At 49.4% G+C, this 18587-nt stretch overlaps 1 protein-coding gene across 5 annotated transcripts in view; it reads right to left on the bottom strand.

Annotated features, from left to right (window-relative positions):
* Positions 1 to 9905: 9905 nt before the first annotated feature.
* LOC144481878 (integrin alpha-7-like) overlaps positions 9906 to 18587 on the bottom strand; it is a 211015-nt gene continuing 202333 nt past the window's right edge. For 3 of the 5 annotated variants that reach the window (XM_078201024.1, XM_078201026.1, XM_078201027.1), the window contains one exon: positions 9906 to 12548. In XM_078201024.1, coding sequence (XP_078057150.1) covers positions 12390 to 12548 — 159 coding nt within the window. In that variant the 3' untranslated portion in view covers positions 9906 to 12389. The remainder of the gene's footprint in view (positions 12549 to 18587) is intronic. The other 2 variants (XM_078201025.1, XM_078201028.1) reach the window with 1 other exon arrangement.

The raw sequence follows: 18587 nt of genomic DNA, 5'->3' as shown, positions 1-18587 counted from the left end.
GTGGTTAGCACTGCTGCTTCACAGCACCAGGGACCCGGGTTCGATTCCGGCCTCGGGTCACTGTCTGTGTGGAGTCTGCATGTTCTCCCCATGTCTATGTGGGTTTCCTCTGGGTGCTCCAGTTTCCTCCCACAGTCCAAAGATGTGCAGGTTTGGTGGGTTGGCCATGCTAAATTGCCCCTTTGTGTCCAAAGATGTGTTCATTAGATGGATTGGACATGGTAAATTGCTCCTTAGTGTCCAAAGATGTGTTGGTCAGGTGGATTGGCCATGCTGAATTGTCCCTTAGTGTCCAAAGATGTGCAGGTTAGGTGGATTGGCCATGCTAAATTGCCGCTTAGTGTCCAAAGATGTGCTGATTAGGTGGATTGGACATGGTAAATTGCCCCTTAGTGTCCAAAGATGTGCTGATTAGGTGGATTGGACATGGTAAATTGCCCCTTAATGTTCAAAGATGTGCAGGTTAGGTGGATTGGCTATGCTAAATTGCCGCTTAGTGTCCAAAGATGTCCGGGTTAGGTGGATTGGCCATGCTAAATTGTCCCTTAGTGTCCAAAGATGTCCGGGTTAGGTGGATTGGCCATGCTAAATTGCCCCTTAGTGTCCAAAGATGTGCTGATTAGGTGGATTGGACATGGTAAATTGCCCCTTAATGTTCAAAGATGTGTGGGTTAGGTGGAGTGGCCATGCTAAATTGCCCCTTAGTGTTCAAAGATGTGTTGGTTAGGTGGATTGGCCATGCTAAATTGTCCCTTAGTGTCCAAAGATGTGCAGGTTAGGTGGAGTGGCCATGCTAAATTGCCCCTTAGTGTCCAAAGATGTGCTGATTAGGTGGATTGGACATGGTAAATTGCCCCTTAATGTTCAAAGATGTGTGGGTTAGGTGGAGTGGCCATGCTAAATTGCCCCTTAGTGTTCAAAGATGTGTTGGTTAGGTGGATTGGCCATGCTAAATTGTCCCTTAGTGTCCAAAGATGTGCAGGTTAGGTGGAGTGGCCATGCTAAATTGCCCCTTAGTGTTCAAAGATGTGTTGGTTAGGTGGATTGGCCATGCTAAATTGCCCCTTGGTGTCAGGGAGATTAGTAGGGTAAATGCGTGGAGTTATAGGGATAGGGCCTGGATGGGATTATTGGCGGTGCAGACTCGAAGGGCCGAATGGCCTCCTTCTGCACTGCAGGGACTCCATGACACACTATTCCGGCAAGTCACCCCTCTGGTCGTGATCATGCCCGTAAAACAGCTAAAAATAATAAAAGGAAACACACCGTTAATAATTCAGATACCCGGGTGCGGCATGTTTACCAGGTAACCTGACATGCGGGTCACATTTAAATGGTTGCGATCTGTAATGGTTAGTTCCAAGGCAGTGACACGGGCAGCAAAGGTGTGAGTAAGTATTCGGGGGATTAACTCAAGTGCAAAAGAAAATGGAACATCTTCAGCTTGAAAGAGTTTGCGAACAATACTGATTTATCGATGACAGCAGGAGGAGGAAGAGAGATTATTATTGTTAATGCATTTCTGTTCAGTTAAGATGCGGGCTGGCCGCGGGGGTTGGGGGGGGGGATGTGGTTTGCTTTCTTTCTCCCAGCAGAATGGTTGTTTCTCGGCATGCGAGCCCCGACGTCACAAAAGTCACAGAAGAGCTTTGCCTGGAGATTGAAGGGCTCCAGGCTACAACCCTCATGGTCAGCTGCTAAGTGTGCATTATCTGTGAAGTCTGGAGCATTGGACATCAACGCTGAACACTTCCGGCTGGGAATTTGGTTGGTGAGTCTTGGAGTATTCTTGGAGTCAGTGGGCAGGATTATGGGGCGTTGTTGGGGGGGTGGGGCGGAAAGGGAGGAGATTGACACTGGCTGAGATGCTCATTCAGAGGGCCGATGCGGATGTGATGGGCCAAACTGCCTCCCTCTGCCCTGTAACAGGACATAGGGGCAGAAGCAGGCCATTCGGCCCATCGGGTGGGATTTTCCGACTGGAAAATCTCGCCCGAGGTCAACGGACCTTTGCATGGTGCGTGTCCCGCCCACCACGATTCCCGTGAGGGGGGGGCGGGACGGGACAATTCCACCCCTCGTGTCTGCTCTGCCACTCAGTGAGTTCATGGCTGTGCGATTCAGAGGGCAGAACTGAACAGTGCCCGCCAGTGAGACCCTCTGCTGCTGTCTTTTCCCCCCTACCCCAACTCCCACCAACTCTGTGAACATTACTCACCCTCTGGGGCTAACACTTGTAACGCTAACATCGCACTTCCACTGCTAACTATATCTGTGTGAGCTTGCAAATTCGAACCAGGAGTCGGAAGACAGGGAACTAATTCAACAGCGTCCAGATACCAGCCGGGATTTTACAACCTTGCTCGGGTGAGGCTCGTAAAATCCCGCCCAAGGCCAACGGAGAATTCCGTTTTGCGTGGTGGTAGCATTCCGGCCACCGTCTCCCTCCTCCTCTATTCTAATAATGGAGGGCTGGATTGGAAATCAGAAGTTGGGACAGTTTCTCTTGGATGTCAAGCCCATCACCAGGGGCGCCAGTCACTCGTTGGGACTTTCACGGGGGCGTCCCCTTAATTGCCATGGAGACAGGCTCCCTTTCCAATTCAGGGCGGTTTCTAGGCCCTGAGGGCCTGTCAGAGGCCTCCCAGCTTGAGAACAGCAGCTGACTGCAGGTTCAGTAAGAGAGAGAGAAAGAGAGTGCTTCAACACAGAGGCGCCCTCTCACAACTTATTTTAAAAATCTTTAATTTGAAAAGAAAATGGTTCTGGCAGCCAGGGCACCGTTTCACTGAAAACAACCATGAAGCCTTAACCGGCGGCCAAAGTCGATGAATCCAAAATGGCCGCTGGTTCTGAAACAATCACGGATCGATGGCACCTGGCTTAGGTTTGAGCAACGTCCAGGCAAAACAGGACAGCCCAGTCCAAAATGGGGCAGGTGGCAACCCGGAGTTGGCACAGGCCTGAGGGCTGAACCACCCACTCTGCCAGGGAATGGTGCATTGCCAGCGCAGAGCTCAAGGTATGGCAAAAAAAAAGAGAGGGGGGTCACATAGAAACTTATAAAATTCTAACAGGGTTCGACAGGGTAGATTCAGACAGAATGTTTCCGATGGTGGGGGAGTCCAGAACTAGGGGTCATAGTTTGAGGATAAGGGGTAAACCTTTTAGGACTGAGGTGAGGAGAAATTTCTTCACCCAGAGGGTGGTGAATGTGTGGAATTCACTCCCACAGAAAGTAGCTGAGGCCAAAACGTTGTGTGATTTCAAGAAGAAATTAGATATCGCTCTTGGGGCTAAAGGGATCGAGGGATATGGGGGGAAGGGGGGGATCAGGATGTTGAGTTTGATGATCAGCCATGATCAAAATGAATGGCGGAGCAGGATCGAAGGGCCGAAAGGCCTCCTCCTGCTTCTAGTTTCTATGTGAAAGAATATGTTTTACTGATGTAGTACTTGAAGGCCATAAATCTGAGACCCAGGTTGATATGCCGGTGAAAAGGGGTGTTTCTACTGCCCAGTTTGATATTGCCATACCGATTGGTCCACGTTTATGAGGTGAGAAACACTACGCATCAATAATGATGCCTTACCACAGAATCCGATAATGCACACCTTGCAACCGAGGCACAGGTTTAATTTAATACTGTACAGTACCATATATTAAACTGTAACGAAGTCACTTCAGGTTACTAACAGTAATGGTTGCCGCACAAAGCAGACTTTGTTTAAAAAAAAATCCTTAAAAATTCAGTAGACATTAATTCAGTGTCTATACTCATGATACAGGCCCAACCAAAGGCAAATGCCAACCAGATTTTCAAACGGCTTGACGTTGTGTGGCACACTGAGGGCGTGGGCGTGGCACCCTTTCCGCAATGTCCAGGAGAGGCAGGAAGCCCCTCCCATTTTCCCTCCCCTCCCCCAACGCGGCGACACGTCAAGCGGCAGCAACCCTCGACGGCCCGTAATGGTGCCTTGGAGCAGAGAGCCGCGAAGCAAGATGGCGGGTTGCCCAAAAACACCCCGATGGGGGCGAGACTTATTCGGCGATATCAGTGGCCGTTGCTAGGCGACATTCTTGACAAAACTAGGAGGGAAGTTGGGGTGGGGAAACGGAATCTTGAAGCATACCACACACCGAAGTGAATTGTGGGAAAAGTGCCAAGTTCAAGGTGGCACCTGATAGCCCAGTCCTTTTTGTCGGTCTGTCTCGCGAATAAGTCTCAAAAACATCTTCAAGACGTTCAAGTGCATGGATTAATTCAGGAAGAAACAAATAAAAAAGAAATATACTGCATCCCCGTAACAATTGTATGTTTCTGATTTCCTCTTTTGAGTTTAGTGCCCAGTTGAGACTGGATTAATTCTCTTCAAAGGGGCCGTGGGTTCCCCCAATGGATTTGTTTGCCAGCCACGATTTGCACGCCACACCGTTACGGAAGGGTCAGGTTTACTTGACAAGAGACTAATTTCAAACACTGTCCGTTCATACGGGGGACAAGGTAACTCATTGACACTTCCTTCACTTAAGTCTTTGCCCTCAGTCCCTGGTTGGCTTTGTAAAGTGCCGAGGGCTGGATGAGTTGGGCAGCACGGTGGCACAGCGGTTAGCACTGCTGCCTCACAGCGCCAGAGACCTGGGTTCGATTCCCAGCCCAGGTCACTGTCCGTGCGGGGTCTGCATGTTCTTCCCCCGTGTCTGTGTGGGTTTCCTCCAGGTGCTCCGGTTTCCTCCCACAGGTCATATATGGCGGCACAGCGGGTTAGCGCAGCTGCCTCACAGCGTCAGGGACCCGGGTTCGATTCCCGGCTTGGGTCACTGTCTGTGCGGAGTCTGCACGTTCTCCCCGTGTCTGCGTGGGTTTCTCCGGTTTCCTCCCATGTCCAAAGGTTAGGTGGATTAGCCATGCTAAATTGCCCCTTAGTGTCAGGGGGACGAGCTAAGGTAAATGCATGGGGTTATGGGGATGGGGCCTGGGTGGGATTGTGGTCGGTGCAGACTCGATGGGCCGAATGGCCTCCTTCTGCACTGTAGGGATTGTATTCTATGAGTTCAAACTTGGCGTATTTGTGCTTTCACCACGCGGTTCTTAATCCTGTCATTACACCAAAGTAAAGATCTCCAATGGAATGAGAAACAGCAAGCATTGCAACTTGTGAGGCAGTTGGATCGAACACTTGGGGCGAAGGTGATCAAAGGATGGGGAGTGCGGGGGGGGGCAAAGGCAGAAACAGGTTACTCAGTTGGATGATCAGCCATGATCATAATGAGTTGTGGAGCAGGCTCGAAGGGCCAAATGGCCTCCTCCTGCTTCTATTTTCTACGTTTCTGTGAGCTGGTCATAAGAATGTTAATGGTTCTGCTCAGGGGGAAAGAGTGCTAATAGCGGCAAAAGGCGAGATAGCAGGACGTGTTAATGGGAGCAAATGAACAGCCAGGGGCAGGTGGTCAGGTGGGGGAGGGGTAGTGTCGTGCTGGGGCAGGCCAGAGAGCCAATAAACTAGGGGTGGCACAGTGGTTAGCACTGCTGCCTCACAGCACCAGGGTCCCGGGTTCGATTCCCGGCTTGGGTCACTGTCAGTGTGGAGTTTGCACGTTCTCCCCGTGTCTGCGTGGGTTTCCTCCCGGGGGCTCCGGTTTCCTCCCACAGTCCAAAGATGTGCGGGTTAGCTGGATTGGCCATGCTAAATTGACCCTAGTGTCAGGGGGACTAGTTCGGGTAGGGTTATGGGTATAGGGCCTGGGTGGGTTGTGGTTGGCACAGACTCGATGGGCTGAATGGCCTCCTTCTGCATTGTAAGATTCTATAAATAACGGACAACAAACTACAAAAGGGCGGGGGATGTTACTGTCGAAAGGTGTTGAACTCAATGTTGAGGCCAGAAGGCTGGAAAGTGCCTCATCGGAAGGGGCCAGATTAATCGGTGAAAGGCGGCAGTCTCACCCCCGGACGTGGCCAGCCGTCCAATCACGACAACAAACGTCAGAGAGCATGAACGCACGCTTAAGAATTTGCCAGATGCCAGCCCAGCGGTAGCACAGTGGTTAGCACTGCTGCCTCACAGCGCCAGGGATCCGGGTTCAATTCCGGCCTCGGGTCACTGTCTGTGCGGAGTTTGCACGTTCTCCCCGTGTCTGTGTGGGTTTCCTCCAGGTGCTCCGGTTTCCTCCCACAATCCAAAGATGTGCAGGTTAGGTGGATTGGCCATGCTAAATTGCCCCTTAATGTCCAAAGATGTGCAGGTTAGGTGGATTGGCCATGCTAAATTGACCCTAGTGTCCAAAGATGTGTAGGTTAGGTGGATTGGCCATGCTAAATTAACGCTCAGTGTCAGGGGGACGAGCAGGGTAAACATCTGGGAATAGGGCCTGAGTAGGATTGTGATCGGTGCAGACTCGATGGGCCAAATGGCCTCCTTCTGCACTGTAGGGATTCTATGACTCTAAAGGGATCAAGGGATATGGGGGGAAGGGGGGATCAGGATATTGAATTTGATGATCAGCCATGATCAAAATGAATGGCAGAGCAGGATTGAAGGGCCGAATGGCCTCCTCCTGCTTCGAGTTTCAATGTTTCTAAACCCAGACAGAAAACGCTTGCCGTTCAAACAGGTTTTAAAGAGAAAGAGGGCTTTGGAGGGAGAGTATTTCACCTGAAACCTTTTGTTTTTCACACCCTCTGCATATTTCCCGTAATTTCTGCTCTTAAATTCCCACTTGAAAACACTTTGGTCTTTCCAGTCATTAAAATATAACACACAGCGAATCCTAAAGTACATGTCAGTTCACAGAGAACATTCATCAGGAAGTCTGACCTGGATTGAAGCAATCTATTCTCTGGAGTGGCTATTACTTTTCAGTTTTAGTTTCTCACAGTGACTTGCCCCTGCAAAAGCAGCGATAGGTCAGGATTCACTTCGGGCGCTGCCAACCTCCACGCACACTAGTGTTCGTCAGTGCCTTACGCCCACAGGCAGAACACCTGGGTCAGTCCCAAAGCATTCCGTCAGCGGGTGCTTGCCGCTTCCTGTGATCTGACAACACAACAGGCCTGGCACCGTCGTTGCCGTGGAGACGCCAACGTCATCGGTGAAAGGGGGCAGTCGGCAGGTTGCTTCGCTGCCATGGTGGCCGGCCGCCCGTGAGTGGGTGAAAACCGTCCCAAAGGGCTTGAACAAAACAAGAAAGATGAGAATTGAGGAGGCATGGTTAGTAAGTTTGCAGATGACACCATGATTGGTGGCATAGTGGACAGTGAAGAAGGTTATCTAGGATTGCAACGGGATCTTGATGTGTTGCCGGGCAAGGTGGTGGAGGCGGACACACTGGGAACGTTTAAGACTTATCTAGACAGCTATATGACCGGAGTGGGAATGGAGGGATACAAAAGAGTGGTCTAGTTTGGACCAGGGAGCGGCGCGGGCTAATTGTTCCTTGTTTCTCGTTTCAAGGCTTCATTCTATGATCATCTTGCTGGTGCCAGTACAGAGCGAGACTGCGGATAGTTGGGAACCTGTCTCGGGGGCAGGGAATTCATATGGTGTTCATGGAAGTGGAAATGACTAGGGTTGGGAAGCATTTTCCGATCAGGGCCATTGTGATCTCCTGGACTCGTTTCGATCGCCTCAGGGGGTCGGAGAGGAATTTCCCAGATTTTTTTTTTTCCCCATATTGGCCCTGGGGTTTTTCACTCTGGGTTTTCGCCTCTCCCTGGGGATCACATGGTCTGGAATAGGGGGGTGGGGGTGAGTTAATAGGTTGTAATGAACAAAGCATCGTAGCTGTGAGGGACAGCTCGGTGGATAGGATATTGGTATGTAGATAGGCTGGAAAATTGGGCGGGGATCCTGGATTCAGGATTCAATCCTGGACCGGGGAGCGGCGCGGGCTTGGAGGGCCGAAGGGCCTGTTCCTGTGCTGTATTGTTCTTTGTTCTTTGTTCTTTGATCAATTGGGCCAGTGGGCCAATGAATGGCAGATGGAGTTTAATTTAGATAAATGTGAGGTGATGCATTTTGGTAGATCGAATCGGGGCAGGACTTACTCAGTTAATGGGAGGGCATTGGGGAGAGTTACAGAGCAAAGAGATCGAGGGGTACATGTTCATAGCTCCTTGAAAGTGGAGTCACAGGTGGGCAGGGTGATGAAACATAGAAACATAGAAGATAGGAGCAGGAGGAGGCCATTTGGCCCTTCGAGCCTGCTCCCCCATTCATTACAATCATGGCTGATCGTACAACTCAATAGCCTAATCCTGCCTTTTCCCCATAACCTTTGATCCCATTTGCCCCAAGTGTTATATCCAGCCGCCTCTTGAATACAAAGAAGGCATTTGGCTTGGTTTCATCGGTCAAAACATGACATACAGGAGTTGGGACATCTTGTTTAAGTTGTACAAGACATTGGTAAGGCCACACTTGGAAAACTGCACAGTTCTGGTCACCCTATTATAGAAAGGATATTATTAAACTAGAAAGAGTGCAGAAAAGATTTACTAGGATGCTACCGGGACTTGATGGTTTGAGTTATAAGGAGAGGCTGGATAGACTGGGACTTTTTTCTCTGGAGTGTAGGAGGCTGAGGGGTGATCTTATAGAGGTCTATAAAATAATGAGGGGCACAGATCAGCTAGATAGTCAATATCTTTTCCCAAAGGTAGGGGAATCTAAAACTAGAGAACACAGGTTTAAGGTGAAAGGGGAGAGATACAGAAGGGTCCAGAGGGGCAATTTTTTCACACAGAGGGTGGTGAGTGTCTGGAACGAGCTGCCAGAGGTAGTAGTAGAGGCGGGTACAATTTTGTCTTTTAAAAAGCATTTAGATAGTTACATGGGTAAGATGGGTAGAGGGGGATATGGGCCAAACGCGGGCAATTGGGACTAGCTTAGTGGTAAAAACTGGGCGGCATGGACAAGTTGGGCCGAAGGGCCTGTTTCCATGCTGAAAAAAAGATGAAGGGCGCTTGGGGATTCACCTCGATCAGATTGTGGGTCAGCACAGGTGGAAACACTGAAACAACCGTGCAGGGGAAGAGATATTTTTGGCTTGCACGGGCAGGCTGAGATCTTGGCCTGTCTGAGTAGGCCCAACGTTCGACATTTGGCGGCTTGTATAGTTGCCAGTGGCAGCTATTTAGTTTTGGCACTGAGTGTGCCCCCACGTTTAAAATAGGAGATTTTAACAGATCTCGAGCCAGTTTCAGTAGCAGAGCTGTGATATAAATGCTTGAATTTGTGCCAAATATTCTCCCACAGTGCCACAGGTTAGCCATCTGGATCAGGAATTGGAGTGACATTTGGCAACAGCAATTTTACAACAGAAAACCGGATAGGAATTGAACAAAGTGACATTAATTCTGATGATTTATATGGCCTTTGCTCAGTATCTCAGCCCACTCATTGAAGTTTGATGACATCCTTCGTCCATATCTGTGTGGATTTCCTCCGGGTGCTCCGGTTTCCTCCCACACTCCAAAAGATGTGCAGGTTAGGTGGATTGGCCATGCTAAATTGTCCCTTAGTGTCCAAAGATGTATAGGTTAGGTTGATTGGCCATGCTAAATTGTCCCTTCGTATCCAAAGATGTGCAGGTTAGGTGGATTGGCCATGCTAAATTGCCCCTTAGTATCCAAAGATGTGCAGGTTAGGTGGATTGGCCATGCTAAATTGTCCCTTAGTGTCCAAAGATGTGTAGGTTAGGGGGATTGGCCATGCTAAATTGCCCCTTAGTGTCCAAAGATGTGTAGGTTAGGTGGATTGGCCATGCTAAATTGCCCCTTAGTGTCCAAAGATGTGTAGGTTAGGTGGATTGGCCATGCTAAATTGCCCCTTAGTGTCCAAAGATGTGTAGGTTAGGTGGATTGGCCATGCTAAATTGTCCCTTAGTGTCCAAAGATGTGCAGGTTAGGTGGATTGGCCATGCTAAATTGTCCCTTAGTGTCCAAAGATGTGCAGGTTAGGTGGATTGGCTATGCTAAATTGTCCCTTAGTGTCCAAAGATGTGCAGGTTAGGTGGATTGGCCATGCTAAATTGTCCCTTAGTGTCCAAAGATGTGCAGGTTAGGTGGATTGGCCACGCAAAATTGTCGCTTAGTGTCCAAAGATGTGTAGGTTAGGGGGATTGGCCATGCAAAATTGTCCCTTCGTGTTAGGGGGATCAGCTAGGGTAAATGTATGGGGTTACGGGGTTAGGGCCTGGGAGGGACTGTTGGTGCAGGCTCGACAGGCCGAATAGGCTCCTTCTGCACTGTAGGGATTCTATGATTCTATGAAATGACCATGAGGGTAACAAGGTTAACTCTCAAAACAAGTCCGTGGACACTTTACGAGGACTCATTTTGCAAGCTGCCATTCCACTGGGAAGGCCTATCCTTTAGTGTTATCTCCCTGTCACTAAACTGGGCTCTACCGAGTAAAATTAACATCGCACGTATATCCTCACCACATAGAATGACTCCATCGTCCGCGACTGTGTTGATTTTGATGGGAATTGGGTATTGTCTTCCAGACTGAAAGAGCATTGAAAGATGGAACTGAAAGTCCAGTCCATCCGTCCATTTGTCTATCCCAGGTTTGGGGAGGCAATGTGCAAAAATTCCATTGTGGCGGCTTACTCAAACCTCGGGACCGTTTACAGGACAAACTCACTGATCTCCCAGAATCATAGCTGGGCTCAGTGGGAGCACTCACTGCTGACAACCTCAAGTGTTCGACCGGAAGGGGCGGGGGTACTACTGAGGGGCCCCATGGATTCATTCACCTTTGTAATGAACCAGATTATCTGGTGATAGGGACAGGCGGAGAGGGGCGGGAAGGGGTTTCCCTGAAGCAGAAACATCGGCAACTGGGCCGAATCAGCCACTTCCTGTGTCAGCCACCTCACTGCTGTTGCTGGAATCTTGCTGTGCTCAAGATGGCTGCCGCATTTGCCGGCAGCCGTTTGACATCCCTGAGACCGCCCTCAGCCATTCGCGGGAAACGACGCTTCGGGCTTGTTCGACACAAGTCCTCACGTTTCATTTCTCTATTCCGTAAACATTATCCTTTGATTTGGTGATTATGCTGCCAACACCTCGAGATCCCTATCGCGTGAGATTGCTCCAAGCTCCTGACTTTGGGAGCAAAAGTGCCACGGGTGGTGAGCGTCAAAATAAATGGACGCAGACTTTGGGTTTGAATCCCTACAGTACAGAAGGCCATTCGGCCCATCGAGCCTGCACCGACAACAATCCCATCCAGGCCCTATCCCTAGAACTCCATGTATTTGCCGTGTTAATCCTCCCAATATTAAAGGGCAATTTAGCATGGCCAATCCGCCTAACCTACACATCTTTGGACACCAAGGGGCAATTTAGCATGGCCAATCCCCCTAACCTGCACATCATTATACACTAAAGAACAATTTAGCATGGCCAATCCACCTAACCTGCACATCTTTGGACAGTAAGGGGCAATTTAGCATGGCCAATCCACCTAATCTGCACATTTTTGGACAGTAAGGGGCAATTTAGCATGGCCAATCCACCTAATCTGCACATCTTTGGACAGTAAGGGGCAATTTAGCATGGCCAATCCACCTAACCTGCACATCTTTGGACTAAGGGGCAATTTAGCATGGCCAATCCACTTAACCCACATGTCTTTTGGACTGTGGGAGGAACCCGGAGCACCCGGAGGAAACCTACGTAAACATGGGGAGAACGTGCAAACTCCACACAGACAGTGACCCAAGCCGGTAATCGAACCTGGGTCCCTGGCGCTGTGAGGCAGCAGTGCTAACCACTGCGCCACCGTGTCGAGTTGAGGTGGCCGGAGGAGCCACGAGGTCTTGGCTTACTCTGCGACGTCTCAACAGCAGAGCCGTGGACAAAGGACATCTTTCGGCTAATCAGCTTTCGCGCAAACCTGCGTGGACTGGGGTCACAAAACGACTCCAAGGTCAGGGCGTGAGGTCCGATCAGTTACAAGGGAGCCCTCGATTTCCTGAATCCACGTTCAACTCGGAAACCCAGTGACGACAGATTATGCCAACCGATATTTGAGCCACACCAAGGCAGCAGGCGCATGGTTGGCGGGTGGGTCTTATTACCCATGTATACAACTAGTACAAATGACACCAAGTCTGTTGACTGTTGAACAGCGAGCACCATGACGGTTCCCGATCAGATGGTCACGGAGGTATTAGAGCGTTGGCGGGTGGCAGACATTGTGCCCAGGTGCAAAGATGGTAGCTCTCACCATCTCAGAACATGGATGTGTTCGATTTCAGTGCTATAATCAGAAACATACAGGGATTACTTTGGGAGTGGCAGGCAGGGGGTGGGGTTGTGTTTTGCTGTTGGATCGTTAGGCCTCAGTATTAAAGAATATAAAAATAAATAAGATTCTCATGAGTAGCTGTCAGCGTCAATCCAATGGGTCATCCATTCCTTTTGATATTGTGTCTTTTTTTCATCCATGTGTAGCTGTCGTTCTTCTTTGCCTATCCGGACGGCGTGGTATTGTGGGACTGTGTCATTGTAACGGGAGCGCTTAAAAAATCCACACTGTAAAAAACAGAGAGAGCGACATAGAGAGAGAGAGAAAGAGGACATTTTAGAATGTGGCATGAAATCACAGTTTTGACATTATGGCCGGGTTTTTCCAGCCTCGCTCATCCCAAAACCGTAAAATCCCGCCCGAGGTCAACGGACCTTCCCATGCACCGGCCCCTCGCCCGCTCCAATTCCCCTGACGGGCGGGCCGGTAAAATTTCAGCCTACGGGCCAGGGGCAGACTGCGGTTCCTTTAAGCAACACAAGGTTTCAGATGTGGCTTTCCCGCTGTCCCCCCCCTTCGACCCTGAAAATGCTGTCTCTTTTATCATTCAAAATGAGGCGGCACAGTGGTTAGCGCTGCTGCCTCACAGCGCCAGGGTCCCGGGTTCGATTCCTAGCTCGGGCCATTGCCTGTGTGGAGTCTGCACGTTCTCCCTGTGTCTGCGTGGGTTTCCTCCGGGTGCTCCGGTTTCCTCCCACACTCCAAAGGTGTGTGGGTTAGGTGGATTGGCCATGCTAAATTGCCCCTAGTGTCAGGGGATTAGCAGGGTAAATGTGTGGGGTTACGGGAATAGGGTCTGGGTGGGATTGTGGCTAGTACAGACTAGATAGGCCAAATGGCCTCCTTCTGTACTGTCGGGATTCTATTCAATATCCTGATCCCCCTATATCCCTTTAGCCCCAAGAGCGATATCTAATTTCTTCTTGAAATCACACAACGTTTTGGCCTCAACTACTTTCTGTGGGAGTGAATTCCACACATTCACCACCCTCTGGGTGAAGAAATTTCTCCTCACCTCAGTCCGAAAAGGTTTACCCCTTATCCTCAAACCATGACCCCTAGTTCTGGACTCCCTCACCATCGGGAACATTCTTTCTGAATCTACCCTGTCTAACCCTGTTAGAATTTTATAAGTTTACCCCTTATCCTCAAACTATGACCCCTAGTTCTGGACTCCCCCCACCATCAGGAACATTCTTTCTGAATCTACCCTGTCTAACCCTGTTAGAATTTTATAAGTTTACCCCTTATCCTCAAACTATGACCCCTAGTTCTGGACTCCCTCACCATCGGGAACATTCTTTCTGAATCTACCCGTCTAATCCTGTTAGAATTTTATAAGTTTCTATGGGATCCCCTCTCACTCTTCTAAACTCCAGTGAATATAATCCGAACCGACTCAGTCTCTCCTCATATGAGAGACCTGCCATCCCAGGAATCAGCCTGAAAAACCTTGCTGTACTCCCTCTATATCAAGGACTATAGAATATGCAGAAGAGGCCATTCGGCCCATCAAGTCTGTACTGACTCTCTCTGACAGAGTATCTTAGTCAGCCCTTCTCCCCCTGCCCTATCCCCGTCCTTCCCATGGCTAAGCCATGGAATCTACACATCTTCTTTCAAACCACTGGCTATGTTTCTTCCTGCAATCCAACAGCAACTGCATTGCATTGGCTGTCAAGCGCTTTGGGACGAGTTACTGGAATTTGAGTAAAATCTATCTGTCACAGGTTCGTGGCCCACCCTTGATTCCCAGTTACGTTTGCCCGAGATTGGTCAGATTTCTACCCAACCCCTTGTTGGTATCTCAGCTGCACATAAATGGATATCCTGTTCACCAACCGTCTCAGCTTTCGGAAGTGGACAGAACGACTAGCTTGTGAGTCGAGGAAGCCTCATCGAACGCAACCTCGGGAGATCCTTGAAAGGGAGGAGAGACAGAATGCTAAATAGTGGGCGGGATTTTATGGCCTCGCTCATCCCGAAACCGTAAAATCCCGCCCGAGGTCAATGGACCTTTCCGTGGAGCGCTCCTCGCCCGCTCCCATTCCCGTGGTGGGCGGGACGGTAACATTCCAGTATGTTTCCCAAGGTGAGACTTTGTGGTGTTCTTTTCTTCACGAAACCCGAAGCATTCAGAATGGCCCAGGCTGGCGTTACCTCAGCAGAGAAAACAGCCGAGATCCGACCATTACAGTGCAGTCAAACAAGCAACGGGGGAAGGGAAGGGGGGAGGACAGGTTTCTGAGACCTCGGGGATAAAACCCCACGATTAAAGGATGTGCTTCATGCAGAGCATCTCAGGCCCATCTTCCTGTGCACATACTACAAACAAATCCAAACTCCACAAGGTATGGGGCTGAAAAACACATCAACGGGAATGCATGCTACACACACGCACACACGCACACATGCGCGCACACGCGCACGCACACACAGCAAACCCATCCGTTACCATCACAGTAAACGAGGTCGTGTAAGGATTATTCCCTCAGCAAGTCACAATGACTATTTCAAGTCTGTCCACTGATGCCTTGCCTCAAGTGATGAATGTCTTTAGTGGAGAACATAGAACAGTACAGCACAGAACAGGCCCTTCGGCCCACGATGTTGTGCCGAGCTTTGTCTGAAACCCAGATCAAGCTATTTCCTCCCTATCATCCCGAAGTACTCCATGTGCCTATCCAATAGCTTCTTAAATGTTCCTAAAGTTTCTGACTCCACTATCACTGCAGGCAGTCCATTCCACACCCCAACCACTCTCTGAGTAAAAAACCTACCTCGGACATCCTTCCTATATCTCCCACCACGAACCCTATAGTTATGCCCCCTAGTTACCGCTCCATTCACCCGAGGAAATAGTCTTTGAACGTTCACTCTATCTATCCCCCTCATCATCTTATAAACCTCTATCAAGTCTCCTCTCAACCTCCTCCGCTCCAAAGAGAAAAGCCCAAGTTCCCTCAACCTTTCCTCATAAGACCTACCCTCCATGTACCCAGAACATGTAGAGGAGAACATGCCCCTGTCTACATCAACAGGGATGAAGTAGAAATGGTCGAGAGCTTCAAGTTTCTCGGTCACCAACAACCTGTCCTGGTCCCTCCACACCAACACTATAGTTAAGAAAGCCCCACCAATGCCTCTACTTTCTCAGACTAAGGAAATTTGGCATGTCAGCTACGACTCTCTCTAACTTTTACAGGTGCACCACAGAAAGTATTCTTTCTGGTTGTATCACAGCTTGGTATGGGGCTCCTGCTCCGCCCAAGACCGCAAGGAACTACAAAAGGTCGTGAATGAATCCCACTCCATCACGCAAACCAGCCTCCCATCCATTGACTCTGTCTATACTTCCCGCTGCCTCGGCAAAGCAGCCAGCATAATAGAGGACCCCACGCACCCCGGACATTCTCTCTTCCACCTTCTTCTGTCGGGAAAAAGATACAAAAGTCTGAGGTCACGCACCAACCGACTCAAGAACAGCTTCTTCCCTGCTGCTGTCAGACTTTTGAATGGACTTACCTCGCATTAAGTTGATCTTTCTCTACACCCTAACTATGACTGTAACATTACATTCCGCACCCTCTTCTTTCCTTCTCCCCTATGTACTCTATGAATGGTATGCTTTGTCTGTATAGTGTGCAAGAAACAATACTTTTCACTGTATCCCAATACATGTGACAATAATAAATCAAATCAAAATCAAATCCCCTGGGGTTGATGACAGAGTCAGAGTCATGTCAATGGGAGGAGCTACGCTTGCAGGAAAAACACACAGTCTCTTATATTTTCAAACAGTCAGTTTCTGCTTGGTTCTGAAGACGTCATTCTGTCTCTCTCTCTCTCTGGAGGCTGCTATTTGAGTATCAGACAACAGGTGTCTCTCTCTCTCTCTCTCTCGCTCTCTCTGGAGGCTGCTATTTAGGGCTGTCAGAAGACAGGTGTGTCTCTCTCTCTCCAGAGGTGTCCAAAGGCTCTAGGACTGTTAACAAGTATAAGCACGTCAGCCTGTGTGTTGCTAACTGGTTTTGAAGAGGAGTTTAAGTCTATAATAGGAATATTGCTTAAATTGGAACTCATAGAGATAGGTTAGCAGTTAAGAATTGTAGTGTCATGTTTAAGTCTTTCAATTGGTAAAAGGTAAGCGATTTCGTTTGTTATAGTTATTGTGAAATAAAGTTTGTGTTGATAAAACATTTCTGGTGTCAATAGAATCACATCTGGAGCTAAACACCTTATCCTCACACTAATGCCAAAACAGAAAAACTGTTGGGGTCTAGTCGGGGTTCACAACATACTTTGGGGTTTCTGCTCAGGGACCCGAACAAAAAAACACTCCTCCCCCCCCCCCACCACCCCCACCCCCTCCGCACCTGGTCATCTATCTTTCGTTCTTGAGATTGCTACACTTTTGTCGCAATCTTTTCCAACTATAGTATGACATCTAACATATTTTCCCTCTCAATTTTGATAGAGAGTCAAAGGGCGGCACGGTGGCACAGTGGTTAGCACTGCTGCCTCACAGCGCCAGGGACCCGAGTTCGATTCCCGGCCTCGGGTCACTGTCTGTGTGGAGTTTGCACGTTCTCCCCGTGTCTGCGTGGGTTTCCTCCGGGTGCTCCGGTTTCCTCACACAGTCCAAAGATGTGCGGGTTAAGTGGATTGGCCGTGCTAAATTGCCCCTTAGTGTCAGGGAGATTAGCAGGGTAAATACATGGGGTTATGGGGATCGGGCCTGGATGGGATTGTAGTCGGTGCAAACTCGATGGGCCGAATGTCCTCCTTCTGCACTGTAGGATTCTATGATTCTATAATCTGGACTTGAAACGTTAACTCTGTTCTCTCTCTCTATGGATGTCGCCAGGCCTGCTGAGTTTTCCCAGCATGCTCCATTTGTTTCAATTGGTTAAAGACTGCAAATTTGCCCTGAAGACAACCTCCAATCACCTGCCATAAATACACCCAACTCCAAAAACAGAAACCTCATCAATATCACTGAGGTAAAAGACCCAGAAAAGGATTATGGGGAGTGCTGGCGGCTCTTAAAATTGATCAGTGGAGCTGATTGGAGATTCAATGGATTTCAGAGAATCATACAGAGCAGAAAAGACCCTTCGGCCCATCGAGTCTGCACCGATACACGAGAAACACATCACCTCCCACCTAATCCCATTTACCAGCACTTGGCCCATAGCCCTGAATGTTATGGCGTGCCAAGTGCTCATCCAGATACTTTTCCAGGGGGTAGCACGGTGGCACAGTGGTTAGCACTGCTGCCTCACAGCTCCAGGGACCCGGGTTCGATTCCCGGCTTGGGTCACTGTCTGTGAGGAGTCTGCACGTTCTCCCCGTGTCTGCGTGGGTTTCCTCCGGGTACTCCGGTTTCCTCCCACAGTCTGAAAGACGTGCTGGTTAGGTGCGTTGGCCGTGCTAAATTCTCCCTCAGTGTTACCCGAACAGGAGTGTGGGCGACTAGGGGGATTTTCACAGTAACTTCATTGCAGTGTTAATGTAAGCCTACTTGTGACACTAATAAATAAACTTAAACCTGAAAGTTTTAAAGGATGTGAGGCATCCCGCTTCCACCACCCTCCCAGGCAGTGCACGCCAGACCCTCACCACCCTCTGGGTAAAAAGTTTTACCTCACATCCCCCCAAACCTCCCACCCCTCACCTTGACACTGTGTCCCCTCGTGACTGACCCTTCAACTAACGGGAACAGCTGCTCCTTATCCACCCTGTCCATGTCCCTCATAATCTTGAACACCTCGATCAGGTCACCCCTCAGTCTTCTCTGCTCCAGAGAAAACAACCCAAGCCTACCCAACCTCTCTTCATAACTTAAATGTTCCATCCCAGGCAGCATCCTGGTGAATCTTCCCTTTACCCTCTCCAGTGCAAATTGCCGGGATTTGTCAGGAAAGTTTTTTCCCCCCACTTGATGCTGAAATTTGACTGGTTTTGATCGACTTTATGCTCAGATAGTGGACTGGAAAAGCTTCACTCGTTGCTAGCTGGACAAATGAGAGGTGATGCATTTAGGTAGATCCAATTCAGGTGGGAGCTATAAAATAAATGGCAGAACCACCAGGATGTGGAGAAGCCAGCGTTGGACTGGGGTAAACACATCAGGAACTATCAGGAGCATAGACACACAGAGAGATCTGGGAGTACAGGTCCACAGATCTTTCAAGTGGCAGCACAGGTGGAAAAGGTGGTGCAGAAACCATATGGCATGCTTGTCTTCATCGGACGGGGCATCG

This window comes from Mustelus asterias, chromosome X (assembly GCF_964213995.1).
Source record: "Mustelus asterias chromosome X, sMusAst1.hap1.1, whole genome shotgun sequence".
Classification (NCBI taxonomy): Eukaryota; Metazoa; Chordata; class Chondrichthyes; order Carcharhiniformes; family Triakidae; genus Mustelus; species Mustelus asterias.
Note: the sequence above shows the minus strand (reverse complement) of the source record. Positions and strands in the feature narration are given on the sequence as shown.